At 39.8% G+C, this 14,088-nt stretch overlaps 1 protein-coding gene across 2 annotated transcripts in view; it reads right to left on the bottom strand.

Moving 5' to 3' along the window:
* Positions 1–297: 297 nt before the first annotated feature.
* Positions 298–14,088, bottom strand: part of LOC125464660 (seizure protein 6 homolog) — an 853,304-nt gene continuing 839,513 nt past the window's right edge. For both annotated transcript variants that reach the window (XM_059655252.1, XM_059655251.1), the window contains one exon: positions 298–774. In XM_059655252.1, coding sequence (XP_059511235.1) covers positions 702–774 — 73 coding nt within the window. In that variant the 3' untranslated portion in view covers positions 298–701. The remainder of the gene's footprint in view (positions 775–14,088) is intronic.

Raw genomic sequence — 14,088 nt, forward strand, 5'->3', positions numbered from 1 at the left:
AACTGGTACCATGCTTCAGCCCTGTGGTGTCAAGGAAAGTGGAGCATTACACGGATAGTGGGCCACTGGATGAAGTCAAGTAAACATAATTGTTTTCATGACTCTTTATTATAGCACTTCTTTTTGCATTAACATAATTTCTACTGACAATGGAGAAGTAATTTTATTTTCCGTGGTAATTATACCGTGTCTGTCTTAGGTCCTAAATTCTGGATTGCAAGTCAGCAAGCCTTAAAGGGACCTTTCTGAACAAAGCCAATTATACCGATCCCAAAAAAATCGTGTAATGCACCAGGGGAAGATCAATAAAAATGTTTAATTACCACAACTTTACATTTTAAAACATTTTACAATTTAAAACAACTGAATAAATACATGATAAAAGGCTCAATAATTTGGATTATTTTTATCTACTGGAATGGCATTCTTTAACATTGAAGAATAATTACTATGTGACTGTAACTACAATGCACACAGAAATGTACAGGTACACTTATTACTTGACTTGAACTCACTCAACAAGCAGATTGATATTTCATTGACACATGTAAGTGTGGTTAGTCTATTCCTTTTTTTTTGAAGAGAAAGGTTGTTGTGAAGAACAGACTGTAGAAGAGTTGTTTGAGGAATTGACTTCAACAAGGAAAGCAGATTTCAAACAGTCGTTACGGACAGAAGGGCAAGAGGTGCTGAGAAAGTGTCTAGAAGGCAAGAGGGTATTTCTGTTGAGAAGAACATCCGCCTCTAAATTGTAACCTCATATTCTCGTGCCTCCTGAAAATGAAATAACATACAGTAGATCATAGTAGTATTTTCATGACAAATGTACTCTCAACAGTAATGATAGGTTTTATTAATGAAAGCATTGAATGCTGTATTGATTAACACAAGCATGCCATCTCCACTCCCCACTATCTCTGATTGCCAAACCATTCTCCTGTAGAGATCTCCATGGCAACAATCAGCAATGCATTGCGAACATAATTGTACACCTGTGAATAAAGATTGCGCATTTAAAATACATTCTTCTCGTTACTAGATCGACATATCCTTGGATGGAACAAATAACTTAACAAAAAACAGGAGCAATTGAACGCTAAAAAGGACTGAACTGTAATATTATGTGTTGTTCGCATGCACACTGTCACGAGGAAGGATCACATGCAGCTATCCTGGCTTCCAAACCAATGGAAAGCCTCCAGATTTCAGAAGGTTATAGCTTTGAAACATTCGAATTGACACATTTGCAGACCCTGAATGCTCACTATTGTGCCAATTGGAAAACCTGCATTACTTAACCAGGAAGTGGGGGGGTGAGAGGGGGGCGGCAAGGGAGTGGTAGCTAAGCAGGCAACAGCTGGTAGAAGTGCAGTAGAGCTCGGAAAAATGTTCTTGTACAAGTGTAGCCGCACATTTAGATAAGTACTTCTTTTAAAAAGACAGCTACTTTCTTCATTTGTGGCAACCTGCGCCTATAAGGATCACCTGTTAGACTGTGTATAGACTTAATTTTCCTGATGTTAGCTACTTCCTACTTCCAGGATTCCTTAGTAAAAATTCACCTCTTTATTTACGTGTAGGAGTAAGGACTGTTTCAGACTTAAGCCGTCGGCTTCCAACGTTTTGATGATTTCAATATAACGGAGCAGTCTTTAGGCTGATAGTAACCTTGTGTGCCCTGATCCCTATATTGGGGTTTTAGGCGCCTGTTCAATTCTGGACAATTGGATGTGACATCAATGAATTTATAGGGCATGACAAGTACTCCTTAAATACATTTAATTTGCAAATGTCATTCCAGTGCCAAAATTTCAATGTTTGTGATGAAAGTACAATTAATATACCATCATATTGTAAAAAAAACGCAGATAAATACATGGTGTATATGGTATTTGCCCTGATTGCAACTGCTGGCACTTTGTGGTATCCACCAGCTACATTAACACACAGCACAGTTTACAGGTTGTTTGAGGTAGTTTGCTGCCAGCAATTATACTTTGTCTCTACAATGTAGGGACTTATCAATGATGGACTGCATCTGAGGTATTCCGTGCACTTTTGGTGTCCTTATCTCAGGAAAGATATTATTACCATAGTGGGAATGCAACCAAGGATCGCTAAGTTTGTTCCCAAGGTGGCAGGCCTGTTCTATGAAGAGAGATTGGGCAGACGGGGCCCATATTCTCTAAAGGTTTAAAGAGTGAGAGATGAACCTGTTGAAACTTACAAAATACTTAAATGTATAGACAAGGTAGAGGCAGGTAGGATGTTTCCCTCGTTGGGAAGCCCAGAGACAGGCAGCACAATTTAAAAGTGCACAATTTTAAAAGGATGCCACTTAGGTCTGAGATGAGGAGAAATTTGCTTTACTCAGATGACAGTAAAATATTGAAATTCTCTGCCACAGAGGGCTGTAGAAGCTTAGTTTTTGAGTATGTTTAAGGTCAAAGTTGTTAAATTTCTGATGGTGTACAGTGTTAGGCATGTGGAGTGGGTATTCAGCAGTGAAATGTTCAATCAATTATGATCAAGTTGAATGGCATGATGTGGAGGTGCCCTTGTTGGACTGGGGTGGACAAAGTCAGAAGTTGCACAACACCAGGTTATAGTCCAACAGGTTTATTTGAAATCACAAGCTTTCAGAGTGCAGCCCCTTTGTCAGGTGGATGGCAGAGCAGGCTTAACAGCAGGCTGAATAACCTATTCTTGTCTCTTGTTGTGTTTTGTTCAGTGGTGGAGTGTATATCACTGTAGGATCTTTAGAGAAGCGGCTGTTGTCTTGATTTACAAGATTGTTTATTGCATTATAACAGTAAATACAACATTACAAGTCAGTCATAATTACTTTGACTCTTTTGGACCTGTATGTCATACATTTACTCCCGACAACGATTTATTTTGGGTGGCATGGTGGCTCAGTGGTTAGCACTGTAGCTGCACAGTGCCAGGGACCCGGGTTCAATTCCAGCCTCGGGTGACTGTCAGTGTGGAGTTTGCACATTCTCCCCGTGTCTGCGTGGGTTTCCCCTGGGTGCTCTGGTTTCCTCCCACAGTCCAAAGATGTGCAGGCTAGGAGGATCAGCCGTGCTAAATTGCCTGTAGTGTTCAGGGGTGTGTGAGTTATAGGAGGATGGATCTGGGTGGGATGCTTCAAGGGGCAGTGTGGACTTGTTGGGCCGAACGGCCTGTTTCCACACTGTAGGGAATCTAATCTAACCTAAACAATTTATATATAACTCCTTGTCTCCACCTATGTGTGTGACATTGGTAATTGATGACAAGTTGGAACTAATGCAAATTTGACTTTAGCTCATTAAGAAGCACTACCTCATACAACAGACTACTGGACAGTAGGGAGACATTTTGTTCGCACGTGTTGGTTCGATACATGTGAAACCTTGAGGACCATATTTAGTTTGTATACATCTCAGACCATGTTTGCACCTCTTGTTTCTGGGTCAGAAGATTTCAACTCCCAGAGACTTGAGCATAAGAAGCTCAAGCCCTGACAATACACTGCTGAGGGAATGCTGCCCCCTCAGAGATGCCTTTTAGATGTTAAACCAAGGCCTGGTTTGCTCTTTCAGCTGGATGTACAAGATCCAGTTAGACGATTTCAAAGAAAAACAGGAAAATTATTGCTGGTGGCGTGCCTAACATTTATTACACTCTCCTCATTGGTCAAACAGATTACCTGGTTGTTTGTGAGAATTTGCAGCGTACAACCTGCTGTTGTTTCTCCTTTCTGATCTCGCTGACTATGCTTCTGTTATGGACCAGCACCCCTCTGAAAATATATTAAGGAGATGGCCTGGACCCTAAATTTTTCTCATGGTAAACGTAAGTATAGGGCATTGCATTCTAGATGCAATTAGTCCAACTAGTCAACTTTAAACAAGCACACTTTATTTTTACAATACATTTAAAATACAGACAAAATAAAACAAAAGTATTAGCTTAACTGTAACTGTCAAAATAGATAATATAAAGTAATAGATAAATTAACTACTACTGATTAACTGTTTCAATATAGTGACATCCCATAAACACACACTTGTCAGAGGCAAATTCAGTAAAACAGATTGTCTCACATGCAATTCTAACAGCAGGAAGAGAACTCCAGCTTTTACTTGTAACAGTAAGCAGAATAAGAGAGTCTGCATCCAGCTTCAAGATCACAGCTGAAAGCTTGAACTAAAAATTTTGGTTCTGCGGGAGTTTGACCCTATCCTTTCAGGCCACTTGTATTATTCGAATTTTAAAACAAAACCAAAGGTCTGACAAGCTGTTTACTTTAAGCATACTCCTCTTCATCTCTATCTCAAACTTTCTTCATAAATAAAACCAGGAGAAATTACACCTCTTAAAGCCATAGTATCACCACATTTGCAAAGTCCTTAATTGACCGTAAATGACTTGGGACACCTTCTGGCTGTGAAAGATACTACAGAAATGCATGTTTCACAGATAGTAGGAACTGCAGATGCTGGAAAATCTGAGATAACAAGGCGTAGAACTGGATGAACACAGCAGGCCAAGCAGCATCATAGGAGCAGGAAAGTTGACGTTTTGGGCCTAGACCCTTCTTAACGTCAGCTTTCCTGCTCCTATGATGCTGCTTGGTCTGCTGTGTTCATCCAGCTCTGCACCTTGTTATCACAGAAATGCATGTCCTTTTACTCTTCATTCTATGCTTGTTTATTTATGTTGGCTTGGCAAACATTACCCATCCTTAATTGCCTTTGAGAGGTAGTGGTGATCTGTCTTCTTGAAATGTTATTTCTCTTGCGGAAGATGGAATATTGCCTGGTGTGGCATGAACATTACTTGTCACTTATCAGCTCAAATTTGGTAGAGACAGTCCGTAAGCAAACAAGATATTTCCAGGGCACCTGCAGCCCTGATGGGTAGAACATTGTCTGACTGCAGTTGTCCCAAGTTGAACATCATGACTATGCTTATTAAACATCACAGAGGGATTTTATTATCTTTGTTAATCTTACTGAGTTTCTGAGTGAAATATTTTTGACTGAATCTAGTGGTATCATCTCTCAATAAATAATATAGGCTTGATATTCTTCAGATGCATCAAAAAGGAATTGTCGGTACCGTTTTCTAAAAATAAGGTTCAAGGTGTATTCACTCACAGGTTCAAACAGCACAGCAAACAAATCTCAGCCTCTCAGGTTTTTAATTTCTGAAGATGATTTCAAGAGGGCCCCTGATCAAATGCATGTTAGAACATTGCACTTTTATTGAATGACTTGCTGTATTCACAGTGAGGGAAAGAAATATTACTATGTCATAGAATACCTCATAAGAACTCTAAAAATTACATGTACAAAGTATGTTTGTAAGGTCCATAACTTATAAAAAATCTCCAGTAAAGTTTTATTTGAAAAAAGTTTAGACAGCAGCAAAACAAAATACTCATTCAGAGATTTTTAAGTTTGTTGTTGCTCTAAAGACCAGCTGGAAAAGTTTCAGGTTCACAATTTAAAAACTCATTAAAAACTTGTTTCTCATCCAGCATTGTAACTAAAACTATTGCATAAATTTGGAAAAATGTAACAGCTTAAGATAGTTAGCTCAAAAGACTTTAAAGATATAGTCAGAAAAGAAAATGGACTGTTTGTGTTAAGGCAGAATTCAGCAAAACATTCCTGTTTGTTTTAATCTACTCCCATGTTAAGTGATGTGCCTAGGTTGAGGTACACTCCCAAGAATGGAAAAGACAGGATATGAGGCTGGAGCTCCCTGTTTAATGGGGAAAAAAATTAGAATGAAGTAGAAAAAGCATGCATATCAGAGTTATCAGGTTGATAATACAGCTGAGAACCAGTTTGAATATTGAAAGTTCAGGGGAAATTTGAAAAAGATATTAGGAGGGATGGAGAGAGTCATATGGTCAAAAAGAACTCGAGTGGGTACATATTATTTTGCACTCATCAGGATATTTTGCAGGAATACCAATTCATGATGAAACCAACTTTTATAGCACAATAGTGCTGAGTGATTATCAAATACACCCTGACTAGTAGGGCAAATGCCATGGAGAATGTAACCAATTGTGCTGATTAACAGGTAATAGACAGATTTTGTTTCAATTTTAAATCAGGCACACGGGTTATGGAATTTCCCTGAGAAAGTAAACAGAGAATGGCTGTCACCTATATTGTTGAGTTAGAATAAGGGCAGAACACGTTAGTCTACTTTCTGTCTACAAAGACCAGACCCCTGGGTGTTAATATACGTAGCTCCCAGTATATGCAAGTGCAACACACACTGAGCCTGGCTGACAATCCTAAGTTGTCAGCAAAATTCATCTCATATACCCAGAACTAGCTGGATCTGAGGGTGATTGTGTATGGTTGGCACCTTGCTTGTTGTGAACAGCGAAAGGGACATACTGCTTGACACGATATATGAGTCTTTGAAATGTTCAGTCTACACGCCTGCTATTACACCAAAAACTGAAATTCATATTGCATCACAACAATCCTACAGCATGCAAGCAGGCCATTTGGCTCATTGAGTCCACAGCGACTCTCTGAAGAGCATCCCACCCAGACCCACTGACCTAGCTTATCCCTGTAACTTGCATTTCCCATGGCCAATCCACTTGGACACGGCAGGGCAATTTAGCATGTTCAATCCATCTAACCTACACATCTTTGGACTGTGGGGGAAAAACCAGAACACCCAGCAGAAACCCAAGCAGACACAGGGAGAACATGCAAACTCAACAAGATAGTCACCCAAGAGTAGGATCAAACCTGGATCCCTGGTGCTGTGAGGAAACAATGCTAACCACTGAACCACCGTGATGGTCAGAATATCTTTTTGGCTTGACAGCAATATCCTGTTCGTGTAACCACTTGCATTAGTACTGCTTGGCTGGGTAAGTTGTCAGCTTGAGGCTGTGTGGATCAGGGGTCCATTTCACTGTAGTCCAGGGAGTGAATCACAGTCAGTCAGTGGTTACACTGCAAACAATTAAAAGACTTGAGGAACACCAGTCAATGAGATGCACAGAGATTAATCGAAGGTATGGTCAGTCATCATTCAGTGTTAGGGATTGGAGGAAGCAACCTGGGATGCAGAGTGGACAAGGATGGTGAGAGTGGAAATGTGGCATAAGGTGGGGAAGATGATGGTGCATTGCAGGACTGAGGGAGGGGAGGATATGGCACTCACCACCATCAGAGCAACCATGTTTTCATTGCCATTATTTAAGTATCTAAGTCTTACCTTGTAAAAGTTGAAGTCCCAGCACAGACTCCTCCAGCATCCCACATGTCACATTCAGAGAAAGATTCATTTATGTAAATTCTGCTTTCTGCCAGTCAGACAATCATCTATTTAAGCTAATTAATCCCTACATCAGGAACTCCAAGCCTGCACAATAATGATTCATGTGGCACCTTGTCAAATGCCCACTGGAGATCTAAGTGTAGTACATCAACAATGTTCTTTTCACCCACTGTGAATGTTATTTCAAAGAATTCTAAGAAGCTCAGAGTTAAGACACTGAAATGGTTGCAGAGAAGATTTATGAGAATCACTCAGGAATGAGGCATTTCAGTTTTATGGATAGATTGGTGAAGCTAGGGGTCTTCTCCTTAAGGAGGAAAGGTTGAAAGGACATTTTATAGATGTGTTTACAATCATGAGAGATCTAAATAGAACAGTTACGGAGAAGCTGTTCCCATTGGTGGAAGAGTTGAGAAAGTAAGAAAACAGATTAAGGGTGACTGGCAAAAAAGCCAAAAGCTGTAGGAAACAAAACATATTTATATAGTGTGTACTTAAGATTTGTTAAGTACTTTTGTGAAGGCAGATTCAATTAAAGTGTTCAAGAGGGAATTTGAAGAGAAAATATTTGCACAGTGAACTGGAAAAGGGCAGGACAGTAGGACGAACTGAGTGGCTTTCTGCAGGAGCAAATGTAGATACAAATGGCCAATTGGTCTCCTTCTGTAATGAAAAAGATAGTTCTGGAGAAACTCAGCATTCTGGCAGCGTCTGTGGAGAAGAAACAGAGTTAAGGTTCTGAGTCTGATATGGCTCTTTTTCCTAAATCTGTAGACTAGGTAGATTATCCATGGGAAATGCAGAGATAGGGTAGGGAGATGTGCCTGGATGGGATGGTCTTCATAGGGTCTGTGTGACTTGATGGGCCAAATGGCTTGCTTCCACACTATAGGGATTCTATGGTTCAATGGTTCTAAGTGGAAGTTCTGAAGAAGTTATACCAGACACAAAACGTTAACTTTGTTTTTATCTCCACAGATCCTGCCAGACCTATTGAATTTCTGCAACACTTCTGGTTTTTCTTTCACACGTGCAGTAGCAGCTGTACTTTGCTTTTATTTGATCCTATTCAGTGCTGTAACCATTTTTCAGTTTCATCCTGAAGGAGAAAATAGGTGTCAAAAGCATCGATATTCTTCCCTGCACTCAAGGACAGCCACAATATTTTTCACGTCAGTTGCTGGATCAAAGAATGATGTTATAGCTGGACGATCTATCACCAGAAGGAGTATGTCTAAACAAGTCACAGAATCAAAGAGTGAATATCATAATTTAATGCTTCTAGGGTAGAACATTGTGTGACAGGAATTTGAGTGGGGTCCATTTGTCTGAATTGTAACTTGTATGATTTTCTATACATTTAAAAGAATAGATGCAAAAGCGTCCAGGTTACAAAATAGGTTGTGTTGAGGACTGTGTCAAATTCCCTATTTGTAAAGCTCAGTAACCGCAGTGCTAACTTGAACAAGAGGTCACATATCCGCAGCATTCCTCATGTACAAAAAGATATTTCAAAACAAATAATGATAAGGGGGGGAATAAATAATGTTTGCTGAGATGAGATAGAGAAGAACCAAAGAGACTGGATTGTTTCAATAACGTAGTCAAACAAAAAAACATTTTGAAATGAAACAGAAAATTCTGAATGCTCACGTAAGATCAGGCAACACCTGAGAGAAAATAGAGTTAATACTTCAGCTTAATTATCAAATTAGCTTTTCTCATCCCAAGAACTGCCAAACTTGGAGTATTACCAGCATTTTCTGCTTTTATTTCAGTTTTCTCACATCTGCAGCAGTTTGCTTCTGTGTTGGAAATGTTTGGAAGATATTTTTGAAAATGAAAGGTACAAACAAAATGGAACGATATGGTAAGGGGCATTAAGATTGACAAAGTAATCACCAGTTGGGGAGCAAATGGATTGGGGATCAGGGGAATAGAAATTATTTCATACACCATGATTAATAGTTAATTTAAAATCATCATGTACACTGCCACAGGCAACATCATGTTTGGAATTCACAGTGTTCAATGCTATTTATAACTGTGTCCCTCAGAATTGGAAGTTATTAGGACAGATGTCAGGAGCCGCCTTATATTGTACGTTTTCATATAGGGAGTTAACAAGTGCTGTTGTTTGGTTGTTAGCATTAGGACCTCCAGTTATGTTGTTTTAGCCTTAACCAAACATTCACATTGATTTCTGAATATGGTTTGATTGTTAACAATGTAGCTTATATCCTAGAGTATTGTTTTGTTTTGTCATTTTGATTTTTAAATATAGCTAGGTTTCCTTTTTTATGCTTTAGTTTAAAAAAAAAATCAGAAAATAATCAGGCAGCAGGCAACTTAAAATTGAGGAGCTGGTGAATATCCTGGAGAAAAGTCTTTCCAAAAAGTTGACCACAAAGTATTTTCTTGGGAGATGTGCCAGAACAGGTGGACATTAGTATGATTTTGACAGATTTCAGAGTGTTGCAGTTCTTTCCTAAATAATCATCTGGAGTTAAATTTTGATTGTGATTTTTAAGCTAAACAGGTGAGGAGAACAATTGCTTTCCATTCCCAAATCTGGACGCCTGAATTGTAGAGCGCACAAATCTAAGAATACATTATTCTCCCCGTCTTCTCCATGTGCTGTTGAAAGATTTTAAAATAGATATAACCCAGGAGCAGAAATTTAAGGTTTGAAGTACATCTGTTTTCCAATTAACCTAACTCCATTGGGAGCCATGCTACAAAATTCATAATTGGCAAAAGAGAGAATGTAGTCTGAGATTTTTCTTGGTTGCCTGAAAGTAGAAATGCAATTTCTATGCCTTGTCCACAGCATGTTGTCTTTGAATTTGATCTCTTCTTTTATAGATAGCAGAGTTCTTCAGTGAGACCCTATTAGTAGTTCCTGATGATTATCTCCATTATGGTTCAACATAAACTTTCAAACAAATTGCACAACTTTTTCCCCGATATTTTATCAAACTATTGAATTTGAAATGAACTTACTGCACAAACGTTCAAAGCCAATGTTAAGAATCTAATAACAAGCTTTACAGAAAGGTTTTGTGGAGTAAGGCTTACTTTTAACATTATATTTGTAGGCATGACATTTTCACTAGTCAATGAGTTAGTTAGTAGGGGTGATAGTTAAAAATAACCACAAAAAAGAAGAGAAATTTAATATTTTTGTTCTAACACAATGGGTTGTTATCTCAAGCAATATCCTTTCAGAAACCATAATAGAAGTGGGATCTGTAGTGATTGTGCAGAGGTCAGCCAGATGGACCTCACAGAAGAGATAATAAAGTGTAGAGCTGGATGAACACAGCAGGCCAAGCAGCATCTTAAGAGCAGGAGGATATGAGTTCCCTGATTGTCAGCTAAAGCTAACAGCCCCAAATAGGAACAGTAATATCGTAAGAATTGCCCTAATCATGCTTTACTTGATAATGCTTCATTGGCTACATGGGTGTTTTTCCACGTTGTGCAAATAGTGAATAAAGTTGTTGCACAATGGAAAAATAAAGGATAGGAGTATCAGAATCCTCTTCACTCTGAGAGCTGGATCTGTGTCAAGGACTCTCCACATGTAAATAGAGGGTGACTTGATGACGGTATACTGGCATCTGTGGAATTATTTTGGGATTGTTATAATTTTAAAAAAACAATGGGGTAGAAGACAAGGAAACCTGATGGTATAGCAGATGAATGGAATTAAGAGATTAGCTCTTTCAGAGAGCAGCTCTGAGCTGAATTAACTTGCACTGCATGGTAAAGTTGAATAATTCTAGATCAATGGTCCATGTAAAGTAAGGTAAATGAGATAGTCTGAGTAGAATCATTTTGGGAATTCAGAGCAAGTCAGGAGCCAAAGGAGGGGAAGACCACTAGTTTGGGTTTTCAGGAAATAACAGGCAGAGTCTGCGATAACTCCTATGAGACCCATGCAGAATCACTAATGAATCTCTTCATGGAGCTCACGGACTATGAGTTCGCTCAATATCAGGCAATGGCCTGGCCAGTGGGAACACATCACCTGAGTCCAGTTAGATAGTTACATCAGTGTGATTTATTGAAAACAGGTTTAAAAAAAAAGCAAAACCCGTTTATGGGTTCGTGTGGCGCAGTGATAACTTCCCTAATGCTTAGCTGGGCATCCTGGTTCAAGTCCCAATCTCTGAGGAGGTTGTTTAGAAAATAGGTTAATAAAAAGCAGAGATAACAAGGTGTGGAGCTGGATGAACACAGCAGGCCAAGCAGCATCAGAGGAGCAGGAAGGCTGATGTTTCAGGCCTAGACCCTTCTCAGAAATTTCTGAAGAAGGGTCTAGGCCCGAGGTGTCAGCCTTCCTGCTCCTCTGATGCTGCTTAGCCTGCTGTGTTCATCCAGCTCTACGCCTTGTCATCTCAGGTTCTCCAGCATCTGCAGTTCCTACTATCTCTTAATAAAAAGCAGACCCTGGGATTGTGTCTGCTCTTCTTCCACAGATATGTTTGTGCACAGGTGTTGTTGGGGAGGGGAGCACATGGTTTCCATCAATGCTCTCAATGCCTTTGGAGTGAAATGGGCTGTATTTGCAACTCCATTTTGATATAGCCCCATCCCGCTCTCCCTACCACCCCCTTCACTTTTGGTAATTTGCATCAGGCTTTGCTTGTAAACCTCTAATTAGCTGCCCAGGTGATTATTGATGCTAGTCATGAGAAAGAAAATGCAAATAAAGTTGTGATTTTGGTGTTGGGAAAGTTGCTCAGTTGTGCATATGTCAATTCTTGGAAGGAAAGGAAAAAAAAAGGAGTACCATTAGAGGTCCTGGCAGTGGACTGTGGAGGGGAACATATCTGCCACCTTTATGCCCCTCCTCAGCAGCGACGTTTGTGCCTGGGTGTTCCTGAAGAGGGAGCACGCAGTATCCATCAATGTTCTCGATGCCTATAGAGAGAGGTGTGCACCACAGGGGATACAATGCTTTATTTCCCCCTCCAACTCTATTTTGATTTAGCCCCTTCCCTGCCCCTCTACCTCCCCCTCATTTTTGATGGTTTACCTCGCCTATAATGGGCTTAACTTGCAAATATTTAATTAGCTAAATGGATGTTTTATTGATGGTGGTTAGCATTTAAACAGTGCAGAGAAGAGCCAGAGGGCTCTATTGGCATATTGGTAGTGTCCCTACATCTGAACTAGGTGAGCTAAGTTCAATTCCTACCTGTTTCAGAAGTGTGTAATGAAATCTTTGAAGGGGTTGCTTCAAACATGTATAAGAACATATAAAGCAGTGCCAGTGTCCCCACCCCTGGGGTATAGCGGTCTGGGCTCAAATCCCACCTGCTTCAGAGATGTGTAATAAAATCTCTGAACATGTTGATTAGAAAACATAATTTAAAAAAGCAGACCCAGGATCTAATCCCTTCTCACTCTCATTCCCCTCCATCACTTTGATGGTTTGCATTGGAAATTTTTAATTGGCTACATGGGTAATTTATTGGTTAGTAGCCAAGAACGAAAAATAAGTCACGGTGATTTGGTAGTGGGAAAGCAATTCAGTTGTCTGTTAGAACACTTCTGGATATAAATGAAACAGAAATAACAACGCCTGTGCACAAACATATCTGTGGAAGAAGCGTAGATACAATCCCAGGGTCTGCTTTTTATTAAGAGATAGTAGGAACTGCAGATGCTGGAGAATCTGAGATGACAAGGTGTAGAGCTGGATGAACACAGCAGAAACCCACGACTGAACTATCTGCCCAGGCAGGAACTAGCCTGTGCACACCATGAATAAATGATATTCCTTTCCAGTCAGGCTTTCTGGGTTATCACAGAGTCATAAAATGGGAATGCTCAAAAAGTTGATAAATATTCAAGTATCTGTTGTAAATAGCACAGAATTTAAGAGCCAGGAATCATTCCAAGCCCCGATTGGTGAACATTGGCAAATCTCAGGTCTGTTATATTCGTGGGAAAAACGGTAAATGGGATCCTCAACACAGAATGAAAAATCCTGAATTTCAACTAATAGAAATGGCACGAGGGGCCCTCTTGTGGCACAATGGTAGCGACCTTATCCCTGAACCGAGAGGCCCAAGTTCAAATCCCACCTGCTCAAGAGGTTTGTAAACTGCATGCTAGGTGGATTGGCCATGCTAAATTACCCATAGTGTTCAGGGGTGTGTAGATTGTGGGTTATAGGGGATGGGTCTGGTTGGGATGCTCTGAGGGTCGGTGTGGAATGTTGGGCTGAAGGGCCTGTTTCCACATTTGTAGGGATTCTATGAAACTATGAAAATCTCTGAACAGATTGATTAGAATAAATAGATTAAAATAAATCAAAAATGGCATTTAGTGTATTCAGTCGGTAAAAATTGTAGGCCTTGATCATTAATCTGAGAGTAAAAATAGGCACAAACCTGACTTGCAAAACACAAACAGCAACTTACATTTATAAAGAAGCTTCAGGACTTCAACTGGAATAAAACACCCCAAAGCATTTCACAGAGGTATTAGAAAATGAAATATGACATTGAGCCAAACAAGGAGATATTAGGGCAGATAGCCGAAATCTCGATCAAAGCCCACGTGTTAAGCCTTGTCTCAAAAGATGGGAGTTTTAGGAGGAATTCCAGATCTTAGGGTGAAGGTAGCAGTGGGGCAGTGATTTAAATCAGGGATGCTCTAGAGGTTGGAATTAGATGAGTGCCGATATTTTAGAACGCATAGAGCCAGAGGAAAATAGAGGTAGGGAGGGGCTAGGTAATCAAAAATAGGTTTATAAAA

The sequence above is a fragment of the Stegostoma tigrinum genome, chromosome 27, assembly GCF_030684315.1.
Source record: "Stegostoma tigrinum isolate sSteTig4 chromosome 27, sSteTig4.hap1, whole genome shotgun sequence".
Classification (NCBI taxonomy): Eukaryota; Metazoa; Chordata; class Chondrichthyes; order Orectolobiformes; family Stegostomatidae; genus Stegostoma; species Stegostoma tigrinum.